The sequence below is a fragment of the Ambystoma mexicanum genome, chromosome 7p (genome assembly GCF_040938575.1).
Source record: "Ambystoma mexicanum isolate Mex_15411 chromosome 7p, UKY_AmexF1_1, whole genome shotgun sequence".
Taxonomy (NCBI): Eukaryota; Metazoa; Chordata; class Amphibia; order Caudata; family Ambystomatidae; genus Ambystoma; species Ambystoma mexicanum.
Window position 1 is genome coordinate 500,751,021 of NC_090939.1, and position 20,528 is coordinate 500,771,548.

General features: G+C 47.6%; 1 protein-coding gene across 2 annotated transcripts in view; it reads left to right on the plus strand.

Moving 5' to 3' along the window:
- Positions 1-20,528, plus strand: part of MED14 (mediator complex subunit 14) — a 1,766,813-nt gene that overhangs the window by 914,901 nt on the left and 831,384 nt on the right. For both annotated transcript variants that reach the window (XM_069636537.1, XM_069636538.1), the window contains exon 15: positions 4,095-4,229. In XM_069636537.1, coding sequence (XP_069492638.1) covers positions 4,095-4,229 — 135 coding nt within the window. The remainder of the gene's footprint in view (positions 1-4,094; positions 4,230-20,528) is intronic.

Here is a 20,528-nt window from a genome sequence, read left to right on the forward strand (position 1 = left end):
TCCTCCTAGAAATGCTGGCACACTTGTGCAGGCTTCCCAATGGGAGCCCAGCAAAGATCAAAGAGTGAGCGGGACCTCCCCCACCCAGGTCAGCAGAAGAAAGCTCATTAAAGGAGAAGTCATCAAGAGTTGGCGAAAAAAGACTGGCACCATTTTAGTACAATGTTGACCCATGGCCCCTCATCGCAGCTGCAACAGCAGCCTGTGTGTAAATTTCACTAACAGTTGGTAGACAATATCCACAGTGAACAGCATTCAGATGAACTTGTCACTGTAACTAGAAAGTTACATGAGAAGTGGAACAAAGTATACATTTTGTCCCCTCAGGACCCCACATAAGGTGGGGTGTGCTGATTCCACAGAATTGACAGTAAGGTAGGAAAAGGTATCCTCCTATACTTGGAAACAGTAGTTATCACAAAAAACCTAGAAAGGGCAGCTCAAAGAGCTCCAAGCAACACTGCACAGAAAGTGCTGTGTGTTGCAATAATAAATTGCAGATGCCTTAAAAATTGGAGGAAAGCATGACTTCAAAAAGATACAACCAAAAGGGTTGAAAAACGTTCCCAGCGATAAAGTAAAAGACTGAGTGAGTGTGGAAAAAGGTTCCCGCTCACTCAGGATAACTGGTCAAAAATGCAAGAGTCCAGCAAAAAGTGCTGGGGGACTCACAAGTAGGTAAGAACTATGCATACAAATGAAATTCTACCTAACATCCTCTCAGGCAGGAGGAAAAAAACGAGGTGAAGCAGCCGACCTCGCAATGCGGAGCCAGTAGGAGGAAGCGGGTGCGTGCACGCCCAGGAGACTGCTTCCACAACTGAAGCCTGCCATCGGAGTGAAAGTATGCAGTGTTGGACGGAAAGCGTGCAGAGGACGGTGAAGTAGGCCCAAGGCCCACACACAGCTGACGTTCAGCATACCCCAGAATGGTGTATGCAATATCACTAGAGAAACAGTACCCAAAACGGGGCCAAGCAGACCCATAGCTCGCACAGGGATTAGCAAAAGACCAGCCCCAGGAGGGGGTAAAAGCAGATGTAAGGGCGGCCAATGGAGTACCACCGTGCGCCTCTCATCAGCCCTGCTCTTTAACCTCTACTGAGCCCCCCGCTCTTATCCGTTCACATGGCTTGACTTGCTACAACTAAGCAGATGACACCCAGATCATCTTCAAGATCCCAAAGGACACCTCCAACCCCCTCTCCTACCGACCTCGCTTCACGCCTCACAAAAATTCACCACTAGGTGACTGCTACCCACCTTCTGCTCAACCACGGAAAAACTGAAATGGTGATCTTCAGGAAGACTACCCTCTTCCCCCTAACCCACCCCCTGGCTGTCCTAGCTTCCACCCCCTACCTCCAACACAGTAAAGAACCTTGGTTGCACCATGGACGCAGATTTGACACTTACATCACATCAACTCTGTCAAAATCATGCTATCTACACCTACACATTCTCTGATGCATCTTCCCCTACCTCTACTACCTTCACAGAATTGCTGCAATCACAGCTATCGTCCTCTCTCACATAGACTACGCCAACTCCCTATATCTTCGCACCCCTCCAGATCAACTCAGAAAACTCCTACGGGACCAAAACATTGCAGCCAGACTCCTCAAAGCCCTAGAGCACATCACACCTGCCCTCTGTGTCTTGCACTGGCTCCCTGTTAGGTGACAGGCCACCTTCAAGGCTATGTGCATCACCCACCGGGCTCTGCACAGGACAGGCACAGAATATCTACAACACAAGCTCAGACCCAACAGAAACCCGAGATCAGGCACTGCTCTCCTCCTTATCATCCCTCCCGCCACAACAAGCAGTGTAGGGGATCACCCTTTTCCATCCAAGCACCTACAATATGGAACTCTATCCCTTTTAGCATCCGCTGCATAGAGGTTCTCCTTGGTTCCCGGAGGGCACTGAAGACCTGGCCCCATCCCCCGTCCACCAACATCTTGACATACCTAATTCGCCTCTCAGGTGAATTTCACCCCCAGACAGGTAGGCTGGGGCATCAATGAAGGTACCAAGCATGCACAGACAAGACTTCCATAGACCTGCCAGACAGGACCTTCACTCAGTCAACGAAAACAAGTAAACAGCCATGACTCACGGGTGTTTATCACACCATCTCAATGGGTGATCGATGTATCCTCTGAAGGCACAGCCACCCACCTGCACACATCTGCAGTTATCCGCTACTTGAAGAGACATCTCACCACACCACTGCCACTGCCACTAGAATGCTGCTAAGTCCCACAATAGAATTTCGGTCTAGCTGAACACATCCATCGCCTTGACTCGTATACTCTCCTGACAGCCATCACAGCATCCATCCACAAGCCAGCTCTACATGGGTCGCTAGCAGGGACTTGCCACCCCTACTTACCTTTGTACTGGCTAAAATGCACACAAGCATTCTAAATTCCTTTGACCAATATCGCATACCTCGGACTTCGATCCTCCAAGGGCGTTCACCTATAGCGCTATGAGGTCATACCAATGGGAAAAGGTGCTATACAAATGCCAGATTACATTACATTAGTGTGGACTAATTGTGGACCCCTGATCCCACTGACACACTCCTGAGAATAGCCTTCACCACTCTCCACGCTTGTTTGGCCAACCTCTGAGTTTCCCAACTCACTATAGCTAGGGGAGCCTCCTAAAATCTGTCCACCATGCTAGAGTCTAGAAATCCATCTGAACAGTTACGAAGGATGTAAGTTACCACTCTGATATTTACATTTCAGAGTAGAAGGTCTGAAGATCCCCAAGATGCAACCCTAATATCAGTGGGGCCAGTCGCAAGAGTGCACAGTACTGACCATTAAGCAAAGGTAAGCCTAGCTGAATGTCAGGCCATTAGCACACACTCTTGGATGGCCCCCTTGTAGATGGCATGGCAAGCCCTAATAAAGAAGAGCACTAGAAGACAGTCAGATAACTGCTTTGAGTCTCCAGTTGTGAGCAGAGGCTTGCACTTGGTCTAAGGGCTTCAAGTGATCACTCAAAAGGCTGCAATATAAGATGAAAGGACAGTTGCTAATAGCTCAAGGACGGCAATTGCCCGAAATGGGTTTCATTTGGTTGTTGAGAGACCGAGCTTCACCTCAAGTGGATCAGGAATGAGCATCATGTGTCACAGAGGACACTCATGCGTCCTCTGGGTTATTGTGCTCTCTGCAACTTCGGGATCTGGTCTGGGAGTGGGCTTTAGAAATGTCTCCAGGTCTCGATAATTATACACACTCTTATGACTGTAGGTGACCCGAGCCCTCCAGTTACTATCCATGTACCATTCAATGTTGGATGGGCATCTAATCAAGGATGGCCAGCTTAACTCCACCTTTGTGGGCACACATGCACACCGGAATATGGATTGAGGTGTCTCAAAGACCCTCATCCAGGCCCCACTGGATTCAATTTATTCAGAGTCTCCTGTGTGTACTCTCTGCAGAACCTGCAAAGGCAAATGACCACAAAAGGCTGTTACCACCAGGTAAAATAATCTCAAGATAACCAATTAAAGTACCTGGCAGCTATTTTGGTTCTCCAGAGGGAACAATTCTACCTTGAGTAGATATGGCTATACCAAGGTGCAACCGAGTTGAAGAAAATAATGGAGAAAATAAATACAGCTGCCACCAACCAACTGTGAACCACAATACCTTAGAAAACTCACCCAGAGACGGAAATTGAGCAACAGTGTGTGCCCCTGCCCTGGTAGCGTTTGGGGGAACCAGGTAGGAACATTACTAAATGGTGTCCCCCTAATGGAACCTTTTGGAAAATCTTCAGTCTGCGGAAATATTAGTGCAAATGGAATCCAACAAAGCAAAAATAGGATTTTGGCCCTGAAACTGCTTTTTTCTTTTTTTGTTTCTCTGGTGTTCTACTTTGTGTTTAATTCTCAGTTACTTATAATAAAGTATACAATAATCGGACTACTGTGGTCTTCACACATAGTTTATCACCAACAAATGCCCAATTATTCAGTTGATCTTTCTTAAATGCTTCTGTTGTGGCTACTCAATGTTTTTCATTTTCCTAATGTATATTTGAATGCTTTTTTGTGTGTTCAGATTTCTGGTGATCAAGGTCCTGTGGAGCCCAAAAAACCAAAACGTTCAGGAGAAATGTGTGCCTTCAATAAAGTTCTTGCTCACTTTGTAGCTATGTGTGACACAAATATGCCATTTATAGGACTTCGAATGGAGGTAAGAGTCGAAACTTACAAAATGTTTTTTTTACTTCTGTGCATGCCCATGTAACGTCTACTTCAAGTCTTTGGTTATCTGGGTTGCTTCAGATAATCTGGTCAAAAAATGTAAGGGTCAAAGGAATGGGAACATATATTTTTTTAGCCTTTTCTTCCAATGGCAGCTTTGCTGTCAGATGGTACGAGGGAGGCTTCTAATCCCAGGCGGGTCCTGGCCTCGTCCTTTCCTCATCTTCTGGGTCTCATGGTATAATAGATCTTCATGGTACTCTGTTGCACATGAGGTCCCTAAAGTAGCTAATTTGAGGTCAGTGGTCTTGCTTTCAGAGCCACATGACATACCTTCAACAGGTCTCAAACTTATCATAGCCTAGATCCCCTGTGGTGGGCAAACTGTGACAATTTAATAAGGGGAGATTTGTTTGTTACCCCTGGTCCCAATCGACACTAGTTAGGGAGGTTTTTCCACTTCATCACTCTGGTGAAGAGTTTGAACAAACCTATCCATAGTGAAGTAACGGGGTGTCCACCAAATCTGACCAAACACTCTCACTGTGTAATGTGAAAATGTTAGCAGAGCTGTCAAGTGTTGTTCCACTCTGGGAATGGGCTTGTTCCACATTATAATTAGACCCAGACACATACAATATAATAAAAGGCCAGATGTAGGTTTGTCCAATGCAGTCATGCACAGTAGAGACCCCTTTCGCCTGTTGTCAACGCGAGAGGGAGTGGTTGCCTTAGGAAATATATTAGGCCAGCAAACCACATAACGTATTAACACTCTGAAAATGTATCTCCTCACGCAATTTGGCCAGTGTACATAGGCGGCTTTCACACTAGTGCACAATAAAGAACACCACACATAATGTGCTGTGAAACATTTCCTGAGGCTTGTGAATCTGTTTAACATGCATGCTTTGCATAGGCTGCCATATAGTGGTTGTTCTAGAATATTACACGTTTTTTACTTTCAAAGTAAAAGGTCAACAGGGGCGTTCTTGTCACTGTCCTTACCCTTCGTGTACAGGTACCCATGATGTTCCACGTGTCCATGTCCTCGCATTGTTATTTTCCGTCGTCGATTTGTGTTGTGAGGGAAGGCAGAGAACAAAAATATACCGGAGAATATTTTCAACATTGAATGGCAGAGAAGATCGACATTGGGATTTGGCACTCAACTGTGACAGACTTTGATCGTTGCATAGCACACAATGGGGACAGTTTGGAGGTTGGTGGTTTACTATCTAGCAAGGTTGATAATGTCCTCCACAAGTCTCCTAATGGAAAAAACACAGTTTAAATTCAGTCCCATCAGTAATTCAAGGTTTTCTTGGGAGGATAGCTATAAGGTGTGCAATCACTGCCTTCAAAGGGACAATGCCGAAAACAAATGCTTGGCATGTAAGATATTCAAGAGATTTAAAAATAGGTTAAAAGTCTGGATTGCTTTATGCCATAGAGGCTGAAGCTGTACAGAAACTAAAGTCGTGCAGCCCAGTGAATTACACTTTTTACCCAAAACAGCTACTTAATCAGGGTACCGCTGTGACAACCTATCAGCCGGCTCCCAGGTTCCTCTTGAGTCATTTTAACAAGACATCTGATATCGTCCGTGAGACTGCATCACATCTAGAAAAAGACAGCAATTCTGTCCAGGGCTCATTCCAAGGCCTTAAAGAATAGCACCAATATGCCGACCTGCACGTTAGCCACTGAAACATGTTGCCAATCTGTCCCAAACATTATTAAAGCATGGTGTCATGTCACTGTTGCAGGACCTGCTCGATCCACACTGCATTGAAAAGAGACACTTCGAATGATACGCACATTTGGAAGCAAGTCATGTTTCCAGGGGTAACTTTGGCAATAGATTGGGGCCGGAATGTTTCTCTTTCTCAATGTGTACTTAATCAGAAACATTGCACTCCGATGAAAACCACCCCCTTGCATGGCGAGTCACACATTGAGACCTGTTTGGCTCCAGTAGCTTTGGAGCCTTTGAGTGACATTTTTCTTTTTGAAAATCTTAATCCTTGAACTGGGATCCAAAATGGCACCTCCCCTTTTTGAAGTCTTACCCCATGAATTTAGGACTACAAAGCATCCCTACCATGCCAAGATAGTGCATGTGATGCCTCTGTTCAATCAGCTGGAAGCTAGTCAGTCCAAGCACTATACAAGGCCCAGCTCTTATGATCAGCTCACTTTCCCCCAGAAGCTCAATGTTACCCAAGCCCTGGTTCTCTCTAGGTTTGACTACTGCAATAGCCTTCTGCTGAATCTACCTCCTTTAACTCTACGACCCCTCCAGCTAATCTAGAATAGGGCAGCAGGGCTTATCCTTATCCTTGGCCTTAAGCCCAGGCACCGCATCTTCCCTGTCCTAAAAACTCTTCACTGGCTCCTGGTTGCTGCATGGATTGCATTCATATCCCTCTGCATCATCCACAAGGCTCTCTGGGGCCTGGGACCATGCTATCTGCAACTTTCCCTTACTAAATACTCTCCCTCTAGACCTCTGCAGTCCTCTGGCACCAACTCTGTGTGTAAAGCACTTTGCTACACAGGGGGTTGGAGGCCGATCACTTTCTTCAGCTGGTTCCCTATTATGGAACAGCCTCCCTCTTCCTTTTCATCTTGAGCAGGATTTCCTCAAATTCCGGAAGCACCTCAAGACTTTCCTCTTCACCTCCTCCTTCCCTTCTTCCCTCCTCTAATTCCCAAAGTCGCTGTGATTCATGACCAGGGCCCTTATGTATTCTTCGGGGTCCTAGCCTCCCACACCCAATCGCCTCAGTCTCTGCCTACCCTGCAGCACTGCACCCGCCGGCCTACTTCCTGTAGGCTTACACGTTCTACCCAATGCCGCTCCAGGTCGCATAGCACTTACCATACCACAATCACAGACATTCCAGCACTTATCTCCCCCCCCCCCACTTCCCCTTTCCTCGCTGCACTTGCACGTTCTGAACACTCAAAAGGCATAGTTGGTTCGTCCTCATCCTCTACTGTATTTATTGCTTCAATCCCATGTTCCCTCCCTGTTGCCCCGTGGGCACTTTGAAAAAGAATTGACTTACTCTATAAACACCTAACAAATGCACAACAAATAAATTAGTGGAAAGGAATTTTGTGGTACAGAGAAGGTGAGTTGTAGTGTTAAAAAGAAACAAGATTGCTGTAGGAGAGAGGAATGTTGCTGGGTTAGGTGTAAGACATTGAGTGTCAGTCCAGATTGTAAGATGCAGAGAGGAGAGGAAGACTTCTGGGCTTGTTCTAAGACCTGGAATGGAAGAACGGATTGCAAGACCAACAGAGGAGTTGAAGATGGATACTCTAATGGGAAGGCAGAACAGGAAAGGGATAGAGGCACTGACAAGAGAAAGAAGAGGCAGAAACTCTGGAAAGTGAGCACGGCCCCATATCTTTTGGTGCAGATTAGTGAGCAGGGTAGTATAGATGCGAATGTGCACAAGAAAAATAAACAAAAAACTGTAAAAATGTATCTGCTTTAGGCACATATAAAAGTAACTAGAAATTCCATATGTGAAAAGTTATGGTGATACAAAAGTTTCCCCATTGCACTGCAAGGTGACATGTGCAATGTTAAAAATACAAACATTCAAAAGGGTAACAGAGCTTCCCAGTACTGATAGTCTTAAGGACTGATCAGTCCGCCAATAACAAATGCACAAAAGGCAAGGCTAGACAAGTGAAGCTGAAGGCTTTACTTCCCTTCAAAAATTCAGGACAAGATCGAAAACGGAGCAAAAAGAGTGGGGTTCCATAGGAAACTATGGAGGGAAAGATGCAAAAACAAAATGTTTCCTAACCGACTAGGGGCAGGGGGGCGAGGATCTAATCCACCCCTGAATGGGTTTCCTGTTCCAGTCGGTTAAACATGCTGGACAGCCCATCAGCATTGTTATGTTGAGCACCTGCCCTATCCTCAATTGTTAAGTCAAAGCCTTGAAGAGAAGTATGGACTACCTAAACAACTTGGGATTCTCTCCCTTGATGTTCATTAGTCACTTTGCAGACTTATTGTCGGTCTGCACAGTGAAGTGAGTCCCAAATAGATAGTGTCTCAGCTTCCCAATGCCCCACACAATAGAGAAGCACTCTTTCTCCACAGTCGCAACTAATAAAACATAAGGGTTTCCAATGACACTTTGTCATCTAACTGAGAGAGGACAGCACCTATCCCAGTGTCAGTCATCTATCATCTCAATAAAAAGTTTCTGGCAATCGGGTGCCCTGAGAACAGGGGCCCTTAAAAAGGGAATCCTCCAGACCTTTGAAGGCCTTCTCACACTACTCCGACCAAGGCGTGTTCTAAGGTTTCTTTGGAGTAGTGAGGGCAGTCAGAAGAGAAACTATGGTACCATAGTCTGCCATAAAATTCCTGTGAGGCCTAGACAAGCTCTCACCTGGGTTTGGGTCAAGCTCTCACCTGTGTTTGGGTTGTAGGAGTCACTCCATCTTGTATAGCTTGTACTTTGCTAGGTAGAGGCTGAATTTTGGCCCCACCAACCTCATGCTAGAGGTAGGTCACTGTAACGTGACCAATCTGGCACTTGGTAGCCTTCATCTTCAAATGGGCCTGTTGATGGGCCTACAACACAATACTGAGGTTTGGAATGGATTGTGTCCTCCAACGTATTACAAGTCTTTGACATGTAATGTCCACAGCTGTGTTACTTGGGAAATTTTTCGGCAGAGGGCATCTTGCGTCGATGGCATCGGGTCGATGTCCCTCGAAGGCCTCTGTCGAGGGCAACGTCACCAGAAGTTATAAATAGGACGCACATCGCCCGTAGCTTCAGTTCATTTTTTCCGCAAACGTGTTTACTTCGGAGACTCGGAGCGCCTCGTGTATTCCTCGTGAATATGTCTTCTTCTTCGACCCCTCCGACTTCCTGGTCTGGCTTCAAGACTTGCTGGGACTGCAAGTCTAAGATGTCAATTACGGACCTGCATCTCATTTGTTTGTGGTGTTTGGGTGAGAGTCATGACACCGACGACTGTTCCAAATGCCAGTCGCTGACTGCTAAGGCCTTGCAGGAGCGTAAGGGGAAGTTACAGGTAGGTAGGGGTTCTAAACCCAGTAAGTCTAATAAAGCTGCTAAGGGGATGTCCACCAACGATTCGAGGGGCGACTCTCCGTGTCGGAAGGAGTCCCTGGGAATCTCTGTCCCAGAGTGGTTCACACCATTCTCGGAAGCGCTGTCACTGGTCGCCTTCCCCGTCCTCCTCGGAGGATGGTGCCGCGAGGAAAGTGGCTTGTCCCACTAAGTCCTCGACTCAAGAGGAGGTGGGCAGCCTTCAGGGAGCAGATGCTGGTGATTTTCCAGGTAACAGTCTCGGTCCGTGGCTCGTGCGCCTTCGGGCTCGGGTCCTCAGCGCGATTCTAACCGGGGAACCTTCAAGGTCCTGTTCGGACAAGATTCAGGCTGATCAGCAGAGACGTGCTGCTTCCAGATCTCGGGCTTCGTCGTCGGCGAAACCGCAGCAATCTGGCAAGGGCTCGAGGTTGCGTCGACTCTGTTGGCGCCGTGTCCGTCTGATACAGATGTCGAAGCTTTGCCTTCACACCAGGCCTCAGCGCCTTTGTTGACGCCGAAGCCGTCGACGCCCTCAATGCCGAAGCCGTCTGCGCTCTCGACACCTTCGGGGCCTTTTGGCTGGAATTTGCCGATGGAGGTCCCTGGTACTGTGGATCCTCCAAGGAAGGGTACTTCCAAGTCTGTGATGCCTGTTAAGGATTCCAGACCCTCTTCTGTCCCGAGGCAAGAGTTTTTTCTCCCTCTGGATGATATCTATGAGGATGAGGAAAGGTCAGATTTGGAATTTGACCCTGTTGTGCCTGATGTGGCTCCTGTCTGGTCCGGGGACAGTCAGTTGGAAGAGTTACGGCCATATCTTCATGATGCCAATGGCTTTGACACTTCTCTGGAAGTGAAGTTTCGCAGGCCTGAGCCTGGGGCTCATGCAGAGTCATCCTATAGGAGTCTGATGGCTAGGGTCACTGAGTATCTTGGTTGGTCTAGTCCTCCGGAAGTTTTTGCTCAGGTTGATTTAACTGATATTTTGGATCAAGGTCCCTCCTCTGACCCAGTGTTACCTTTCCATTTGACTTTGCAGTGCAGAAATGGGTGGCGGCTGCCTGGCAGTCACCGGAATCTCTTCTGGCGGTTAACAAATCGTTAAGTAAAAAATACTGCCCTTCCAGTAGCGACCCCAGCTACCTTTCCTCTCAACCCACTCCCGAGAGTTTGGTGGTTCAGGCGGCTACGGCCACCTCGAGGCAGGCGGTGTACCCTACCATCCCTCCTATGGGGACGACAAACGCTTTGATGGTTTGGCACGCAAGGTGTTTTCTGCGGGGAGTATGGCACTGAAGTCTGCCAACTCCACTTGTGCCTTGGCAAGATTTTCATTGTTTCTCTATCGGCTGAGCTTATTCCAGAACGGGAAGAAATGGGAAGAATGGGATGGGTTCATTGCTCTCGTACAAGATGGCAAGGATGCCATGTGTGAATCCCTTCAGTCGCGATTGGATACGGCCGACAGCGTGAGCCGGTCCTTGGCTGCGAGCACCGTTATACACAGATTTCCGTGGTTGCGGAAGTCGGGTTTTGCTCCGGATGTGCATAGCCGTCTTTTGAACATGCCCTTTGATGGCGTGCATTTGTTTGGCAGCTAGGCTGACGAAAGCCTTGAGAGTTTACAGACCTCAAAAGCTGCTGCTAAGTCTTTGAGCACAACTGTGCGTCAACCTCCGCCTTTGCTTCCTAGGGGACAGCAGTGGCGGGGGTGGGAGGGTTCCTTTTGTTTCTACTGCTATTTTGGTAGGACGAGAGGAGCCGTCAGTCAAAAAGGGGTCAAGGTAAAAGTACCTGTGGTGGTGGGGGAAATAGGGGTGCAAAAGCTGCTCAGGCAGCTGCCTCTTTGCCTTCAGGCGCTGCCGCAGCTGCTCCAAATCAACTGAGGCCATGTTCCAATGTTCACCGGTTGGGGGCAGACTGTCTCAGCATCTCGAAGAATGTTGAGCTATTACTTTGGATGCGTGGGTTCTGGAAACGATAGCCCAAGTCTACTGCCTTCCCTTCCTCACACGGCCTCATGACAGTCAACTGGGGAATCTATCTTTGAAGCTTCCAGATCCGCTCTTTGTGCAGGAGATCTTGACCTTGCTGGAGAAAGGTGCTATAGAACTGGTGCCTGTAGCGCAGAGGAACAAGGGATGGTATTCCCCATATTTTTTGATTCCAAAGAAAGACAGGGGTTTGAGACCCATTTTGGACTTGCGTTGGTTGAACAAACTTCTCAGGAAGGACCAGTTCAAGATGGTCACTCTTTCTCAAGTCCTCCAGGCTCTTTGACTTCAGGATTGGCTGGTGTCTCTGGACCTACAGGATGCTTACTTTCATGTGCCGATTCATCCAAATCGGTAAGTACCATTAAAGGTTACCTGAGGGCGCTGTCTATCTTCAAGTGCTCATCTGAAGAATGTTCTTACTTTAAGATTCCATTGATTTCCCAATTTGTAAAGGGACTCACTAATGTGTTCCCGCAGTCCCCGTTTCAGGTGCCGGTTTGGGATCTGAATTTGGTCTTGAAATTCTTGATGGGCCCTCCATTTGAGCCTTTGCCCTCTTGTCCTTTGAGACTGTTGTCTTTCAAGACAGTGTTCTTGGTTGCGGTTACATCCGCTCGCAGAGTGAGTGAATTGCAGGCACTTTCATCTAAGCCACCCTTTACTGTGTTCCACAAGGATAGGGTTGCACTGAGGGTACGGTACGTCCATCCTTTCTACCTAAGGTAGTGTCTGAGTTTCATCTGAGCCAGGAAGTGGTACTTCCTGCTTTCTACCCTCCTCATCCTGGTAAGGAAGAGGAGCGCCTCCCTAAATTAGACCCTAGGATAGCTCTGAGCTTTTATATTTCTAGGATGTCCAGGGTCAGAGTGGACAATCAACTCTTTGTGTGGTATGCTGTACACGGATTGGGCCAGGCTGTTACCAAGCAGACCTTGTCCAGGTGGATTATCCTCACCATTACTGAATGTTACAGATTGGTGAGCAAGGACCCTCCTGAAGGGTGGCAAGCTCATTCCACTAGTGGCTTGGCTTCTTCCACAGCCCTGCAGCGGGGAGTTCCTATAAGGAATATTTGTGACGCAGCGACATGGGCTTCTATCCACACCTTTGTCAAACGTTACTCCATGGATACGCTCCATGGTCAAGATATGGCCTTTGGTAAAGTGGCTCTTTCTTCTGCCATCTGATTGGGTATTTTAAATTCTTCTCCTTCCTCCATTTTCTGGTACTGCTTTGGGAGTCTCATAGAAGTATAATACGTTGGAGGACACAATCCATTCAAAGAACAAGTTACTTACCAACTGGTAACGTTCTTTTGACTGGATGTGCCTCCAACGTATTCCACATCACCCTCCGGCCTGCCCCTCTTGAGAATTTCCTATGCTATTGCAGCTTGCGTTCCCTCAAGGCTATGTGCAGTCAAGCAGGCATTGTGTGTGAGCATGTCACACGTTATGGAGGAAAATACATAAACTGAGGCTACGGGTGCCATGCGTCCCATTTATAACACCCGGTGACGTAGCCCTTGACGGAAGCCTTCGAGGGACATCGACCCGATGCCATCGATGCAGGGCGCCCTCTGCCAAATAATTTCCGAAGTAGCACAGCTGTGGACACTACATGTCAAAGATGTGGAATATGTTGGAGCAACATCCAGTCGAAAGAACGTTACCAGTTGGTAAGTAACTTGTTCTACTCCATTAAGAAATATCATGCTAAGATGATTGCACTGCTAGACAGTATTAACTTAAAATCTAATGATTTGCTGAAAAGACCTCTATATGTAAAAAAAAGACTCTTTGAACATGTCTGGCTTTTAATTATAGAGGCTGTGTGCAAATACAAACTCTATAGAGAAATAGCTTGTTTTCCATCTAAACGCCATAAATATTTAACATTATTCCCTAGTGGCAAGGTACTTGATTTATTCCTTTACTTTAAGCTGAATCAGCTTCATTCCAATGAGCAAACGCAACATTGGTTGAAAGGCACATTGAATCACAATCATGGGATGTGTTGATTCTGTGGGAACAGTACTGAAAAAGAAACTTTAAAACATCTAACCATGTACTGTAACTTTTTCACAACACAGAATTAACATTTTGTTTACTGCTAACATTGGTGAATCAGTTTTTGGACGGGAATTGTTTTGGTCACGCTGTATGTGGGGGTCGAGTACAAACTTAGTGTTGTCTCTAACTCGCCTATTGGCTATTATTTATACCGAGGAGGAATCTAAAACCATGTCGATCTTTGTCGGATTCTCTCCTGTACTAGTTAGAATACAATCTATTGTGCTTTTGATTGTTTAGGACAAATATAAATACAATAGGATTTTCTGTAGCAAATTGCTCTGTACTATATTGCAAAGTTAATATTCACTTCTGGTTCATGTAACGGTACCATGAAGGAGTGTCTGCCATGTTATCTTCCGTGGATTAAGGAGATGCATTATGAAATCCTTTAATACGCTTTTACGCTATTATGTGCGCTTATAGATATGGTGCATGGGAATTTAGACTCTCATTTGCAGACCTATTCTTTTTCTTAACAGTAATGAAGCTGATTGTTATGAACATCTAAAACCTGATTGTTAGAACAATATAGATGGAGATTAATTTGCATTCAAACACTCAAGTTGCAGTATTCTAGTGTCTATTCTAAGGTTGAAGGATATATGATTTATTATGTACCACTCAGATACTTGTTTCATAATTTTCAGTTAACATTAAGAAATGATTTTGGAAACAAAAGAATGTTATGGTTTTAGAGTTATGTCTATTTTAGTATTTCTTTTCTCTTCCTTTAATGTAGTTATGGTGAAATGTATGCAATATTAATCTATTTGAAACATGTTTGTAAATGGAAATTGTTTGAAAAATCAAAAAACAATGTTTACTGTTGAAAATGTCATAATTTAAAGGAATGTTGTAAAAGTTTAACGAAACTTAAAACAACAAGTAAAAAAAAAACAGTGAAAGCGATAGGAACACTGTATGTCAAGCCTCGGAAAGCCAACAAACATACGCGGAACGAATAAAGATTGGCGGGCATACTTCCTTTCACATGTAGACTGAAAGTAAGATGCATGCTCTGCAGCAAGGCTAGCAAAACGCATAAGGTAACGGGAACCTGCAATACCAGAGCGGGCATGTCAGCTTAAGTTTAATACTGTGATTGAGAACCAAAACACCTACCAAAGAGTCGCAGGACTTTGGGGAGTCCCAGTTCCACAAAGGTGGGATACGGAAATGTGTCTCGTAAAGTAATCTTGATGGGATTTGAATTCTTTTTATTTTTATTTTTTATTTTTTTTATTGGCAGAGGTTTACAATAAACACATGTCAGAGCAATCAAAACAATCAATACACACGAAGGACGCAATGTGTCTACTGGGAGAATAGTACATCAACAAATAAAGGGATAGTCAATTATGAGGTGCTGTGGCATTGGAGACCTTCACTGCGGGCTGGGGGTGAGTCTCTTTCAGATGCGCACTCCTCTTGACTGTTAAAGTAACTGTTGAATTCAGACCTTATGTTCTTGGGGCGAGAGTGCGCTGGGAGCATAGTTAGGTATTCTTCTTCGCAATTCCGGGACAAGGTATGTGCATTGAGCCACTTCTGAAAGGTCAGGGGTGGGGGGTGGTACTCTTCCAACTTTGAAGTACACACTTCTTGGCTACCATGCAGCTTAAATTTAGGAATGTAGCCATGCGTCGAGTATCATCAGTATTCCATACTCCCAACAACACTCCCAGTGTATTAGGCTCAATCGCAGTACTTTTGATATCAGCGAGTGCCCTCAGGATTCCATCCCAGAAACCTCCCAGTTTATGACATGTCCAGAACATGTGTAGATGATCTGCGTTCTCCGCCTTTCAGCGAGCGCAGGAATGTGTGTTGGTGTGGGCAAACTTGGAGATTTTAAGAGGAGTGTAATACAACCTGTTCAGTGATTTATACTGATTGACTCGATTACAAAAATTAAGAGATACTCTATTAGTGTGTGCGAGCACTTCTTTTTCCATAATTGGTCAGTGACCTCAAGACCCAGTTTTTCCGCCCACTCGGAGCGCGCCTTGGAAGGTTGGGCCGGGGTGCCCACCAATAGCATTTTATATAAGGAGGAGACTAAGCCGCGGGCACCGCTCGAGTTAGCAATGTATGCAACATCTGGAGTGTCGGAGGGCTCATCAGGGAATGTGGGCCATCTAGCATGGAATGCAGCAGGAATCCTTTAGTATTGCAGCATCTCAAGCGCGAGACCCAGAATGGCCCTGCTTCCATGTCTGTGGATCAATGAACCCCCCATCGGGATAGAAATCTGTTAATGCTTGATAGCCTGGAGTCTCCCAGTGTCGAGCCAAGGACGTGTTGTGTGTAGACTCCAGCCCGGGGAACCCCCACACAGGGAGCCATTTGTAATAGAGGTAGGATTCTGCCGCCACATTCAGTAGCCGGTCCCAGGCAAGCAGGGTAGTTCCAATTGGGTCAATGGGGGAATCTGGCACATAATGTTGATGTAGTATAAGAGTCATCATATTGACTCCAGCTGCCGCCCGGATTTCCAGCTTAATGTGCGTGCGAGTCAGAGAGCTAGGATACCAGTAAGTGGCGTATTGGTCCTGTGCGGCTATCCAGTACAATGTTAGGTCAGGGGCTGTGAATCCCCCCCTCTTTTATGGAAGCGCGATATCTGACCATTTATTACGCACCTGTTAAGCTCACCTGGTTCCCACGGGGGCGTCGACCAGAACTGGGCCGCTGTTACTTCCACCAGCGTGACGTGTAGCGCCGAAATGACTGACTGGACTGGCCCGCTCAGTCTAGTTTGTCTGGCTCGCAAGAATATTCTTCTGCAAAGGAGAAGAGGAATTAACCACCCGTGGAATTGAGTATCAACCCACCTTCCCCACTCACGTTGTCTTCCCACTGATCACTCTTGATGTCCCCTCCTTAGTCTCACCTGATGGTTCGGAAGGATGAGCTCTCCATCCTGCGTCGACCGCAGGGGCGCGTTGATGACCAGTTACTTCACTGGCATAGAGGAATTGGTAAGTTCCAGTATTGACTCTAAAGTCCAATTATTCATAAGAGTTCAAATGTCTGCTCTTCACTCTGTCCGATTCCTTGCAAGTTGCCGATTAATCCACTTGAAGATTTCCAAATGGCACTCGGTAAGATTCAGGTAAGTCTATTGTGGTTTTCCCCTTAGGGGCCGGGGTACGGCGATGAAGCAGAGTTGACTGTGCCGACCCGAGATGAGGTGAGACCCCCGTGGTAAATCAGGTAAGTTTTGTGGGGGGTAACTGGTATTGTCCTTGCTTTCTCCCCTTAGGTACGGCGATGAAGCAGAGTTGACTGTGCCGACCCGAAATGAGGTGAGTACCTCCCGTGGTAAATCAGGTAAGTCCTTGGGGGTAGCTTGTAAGGCCTTAGAGAGTCCCCTTGCTCACCTTGCTGTCTATGTCTCCTTAGGTGTCGGAGGGTGGCCGCGAGATGGAGAGAGCGTGATGGAATGCTGAAGTACCGCCAAGCAGGTGAGTTCAGCGCGGCACCGTAGGAATGCGAAGCGATGCTTCAAAGACTTCCGTCTTTCAGTTCTGTGGCAAAATGGATCAGGATCCAGGTAAGGATTCAAGTTAAAACTCCTGTTCTAACCTTTATCCTTTTTGTCTTCTTGTTTCAGGAGTCCCAGGACTGAAGCGGGTGTGGCTGAAGACTGGAGCTGCTGAAAACACAGTGAGCGTTACGCTGCAGCAAGCAGAATAACGCGAAGCACGTGTGGCTGTCCGGGCGTGGTTTAAATAGCCTTGGAAGAAGATCCAGGTAAGTGTTCTTCCACAGCCCCACCCAAGTAACAAATAGTCCCTTCAGTAAAATAGTCCCTCCTAAGCCTCATTTGGCTTGAGTCTTCAAGCAGCATGGTCTGCCTCAGGTGAGTATGCAGCATGGTCTGCTTCAGGTAAGTTATCAATAATGAGCCTGGCGCCCATGGCGCCAGGCTGACTTTACCTTTATGAGCCTGGCGCCATAGGTGCCAGGACTGTACCCAAACAGCCCCTAACTGGGGCTTTTGGGCATGCTCCAAGTGGCATGATGCCTACTTCCGGGGCTGCTGGGCCTGGTCTGGTCTTCCTGGGGCAGGCATCATGACAGCACCGCACCAGAGTTCCATAGAAACTGTGCACAAGATTGATGTAGTCTTGTGAAGTATGTTTTCCCGGGCCAGATGGTACGTTACTAAAGATGTAGAGCAACTTGGGGACCAAAACCATCTAAACGAGGGAGAGCTTCCCAGCGAGTGACAATGGGAGAGAGCACCACCGTGCCATTTTCGATTTGGCGAGCTGTGTTACAGCCAGGTAGTTGTCTGCTAGCAGGGTGGTCTTGGATAGAGACATCCGGACTCCCAGATACCCGATTCTGCCAGGAGACCAGTGAAGTGGATATTCCGTGGTGGGTTGTTGAGTAGTGTTGGTGAGTCGGAAAATCTCGCACTTGGAGTAGTTAATTATAAATCCCGAAAAAGGTACCCACTCGTGTGATATCGCGTAATACGGGATCAAGTTGGGTGGCAGGGTCTCTGATGTATAATAACACATCATCAGCGTATAGGGATATAATCTTGGGGTGTCTTTCAATCGTATTCTTAGGTAACTCAACCCCTGGATATTCTAGGACATAATTTTAGTTGGCATTTCGCTGTTCTAGAGTATATCCCGGCTTGTATGTCCTAGCATGTATCTGTAGTAGCTTTTTCACACCAAGAAACTGGCGCCTCTCCTGCTGCACTCCCACAGAGAAGTCGGGGAAGATCCTGATTGTCTGGGAGCCGAGGCGTAGTTCACCCTTTTCTCACGACAAGCGGAGGATGAGGTCCCGGTCTCTATATTTGAGAATTCTAGCAATGACGGGTCTGGGGAATTCGCCAGGTTTAGGTTGTGGTGAAAGGGCGCGATGGGCACGCTCAACAGTGACGAAGTGGGACAAGTCGGGGTCATCTCCATACGGCCCTTGAGGGCATTTTCCAGGACCCTGATGATGCGTATGTTTCTGCGCGACCTTGAGTCGCATTTCGCTTTTACGGTCTTCATGACGCAGGTAATGTAGGCAACTGTGTCCTGGAGGGCATGCAGACTGTCCTCATTAGCTCCAATTCTGTACTCCGCCTCACTGATCCGAGTCCCGGCTAGATCGAGCTGAGACTTAAGTGATGTGACATTGGCATTTATGTCATCCAACTTTTCAAGGAAAGAGGCGTTGTTTTTAGCCATAGATTCCATCATTGCAGCGAGGTCCGGAGTCGGAGTACTTGGGTGTGAGTCAGGTTATTGCTGGTTAGAGGATGTATAGCCCGATTCTGGTCTAGATGCTACTTTAGCGAATTTATCCATGGCCCCCACTTTGTGAGCACTGCGAGATCTGTTCGACATTTCAATGTATCTAAGAACGGGGTTGTGCCTAGAGTAGTGGTGTCTGTCAGTGGTGTGAGACAAGCAGTCCAGGCCGGGGAAACGATATCCAGCTAACGTGACAGGGGGCGATGAGAGACCGAGATGGAGACCCAGCGAATTCGGGGTCAGACAGTATCCAGAGTAGGCCAGACAATGTGCAAGCAGGAGCTTCAACTTAACAGAAGGGCTGATGTGGCTAGTGGACCCCGGGGTGGACAGAGGTAAAGATGAGGCAAGTCGTTCTGACATAAGTGACACAAGAGTCGATGTCAGGAATCACATGGGAGTATGGATGATATGAAAGTGATGGGGACGTCCACATCCACAGCGGAGCAGGTTATGAGTAATGTGCATGGGTATGCTATCCCTTATTTAGGGCCCATTGCTGGTTGAAATGTAGCAGTGGAGAGTACAGGCTGATTGCAGTATATGAATGGGATAGGGCGTTCAGGTGGACCAGAAGGAGCACATGCAGCACAAAACAATTGGGTACATCCAGATAATGCGCCTGCAGCTTGTGGGACCGCTGGGCAGGATGATGAGCATGTTGCCCCCATCCGCAACCGGACTGAGTAGGATGGTTGTAGCAGTTAGAGATTGTGTCTGCACCCAGGGCCGCTGCAAGCAGTCATGGATCACGCAGCAATCCTAAGGCCTGGCGGATGTCGTAGCATTTACCAGCAGGGGCAGGATCAGGGACACGCTCCCAGGCGTGCAGCCATTACCACGTGTTCTCACGGGTGTTAGGGCGGGCGTGCCCGGTCCTCCTCTCCAACAATAAGGCACGCCAGCAGGTGGAGGTCAGAGAGTCGACTGCTGCGACACAGCGCCTGACCAGGGTTCTGAGGGGCCTCACCCAGGTCGCACGCGCTTGTCCCTATGGCACTCACCTGAGCAGGGGCGCCAGGCGGGCTGCCGCGGCGGTCAGGCCAGTCCACTGAGATGTTCCGGGTCGGGACGAGGGTCCGCCGATGATCCGCAGGTCGCCAGCAGCTCCAGGTGAGGTCACGTTGCGGGCTGAAGGCCCGTCCGCACAGAAGGCGTCAAATAGAGTGGGGCACGCCAGTCCAAGCATCTCCTCCACCCAGGGACTATGTCAAAGGCGAGGCGCCAGCTCCACTCGGAGGGCACGCAGCAGCCCGGCCCCAATGCACAGCTCCGCAAGGCCAGGGGGAGACTTAGGTGTCGGAGACTGAACAGCGGCAGCACGGCGGGCACGGCCGCCGGCGACCCCAAAGGTGCACAGCCGCCGCGGATGACGGCCCCCGCCAAGCTTTCTTGAAACAAAACCTGAGAAAAGTTAAATAAGAAACCTTTTTTTTTTTTAATCAAGGGGAAAGCCAAAACCATACCAAGGATAATTGTATTTTTCCCAAGAAACTCTGTACGAAGATTGTGAAGACTTAATCTTAAGTGCTGTCCCCTTTCCTCCATACTGTATGGACGTCCCTCACTAGGGACGGCAGACGGAACCTTTTTCACAAGAAAAAATCTTCTTCCCCTTTAAATTTAGAGGCGTGGCCCTGGGAGCATGCGCTCCGCTGACTCTGCTCACCGGCGCCACTCCTCAGTCCCCTTCTCCGCGTTGACTGGAACGGCTCGCTTTCACCAGCGCTCCTGGGTTTGGCTTTGGCCTTGTAAAGAACAGTTCCCAAACTGTGAAGTCTTTATCCTTACAAAGGCCACGCCCAAGGCATACACCCAGTCATGTCAGCGCTCTGATAAGGGGCAGG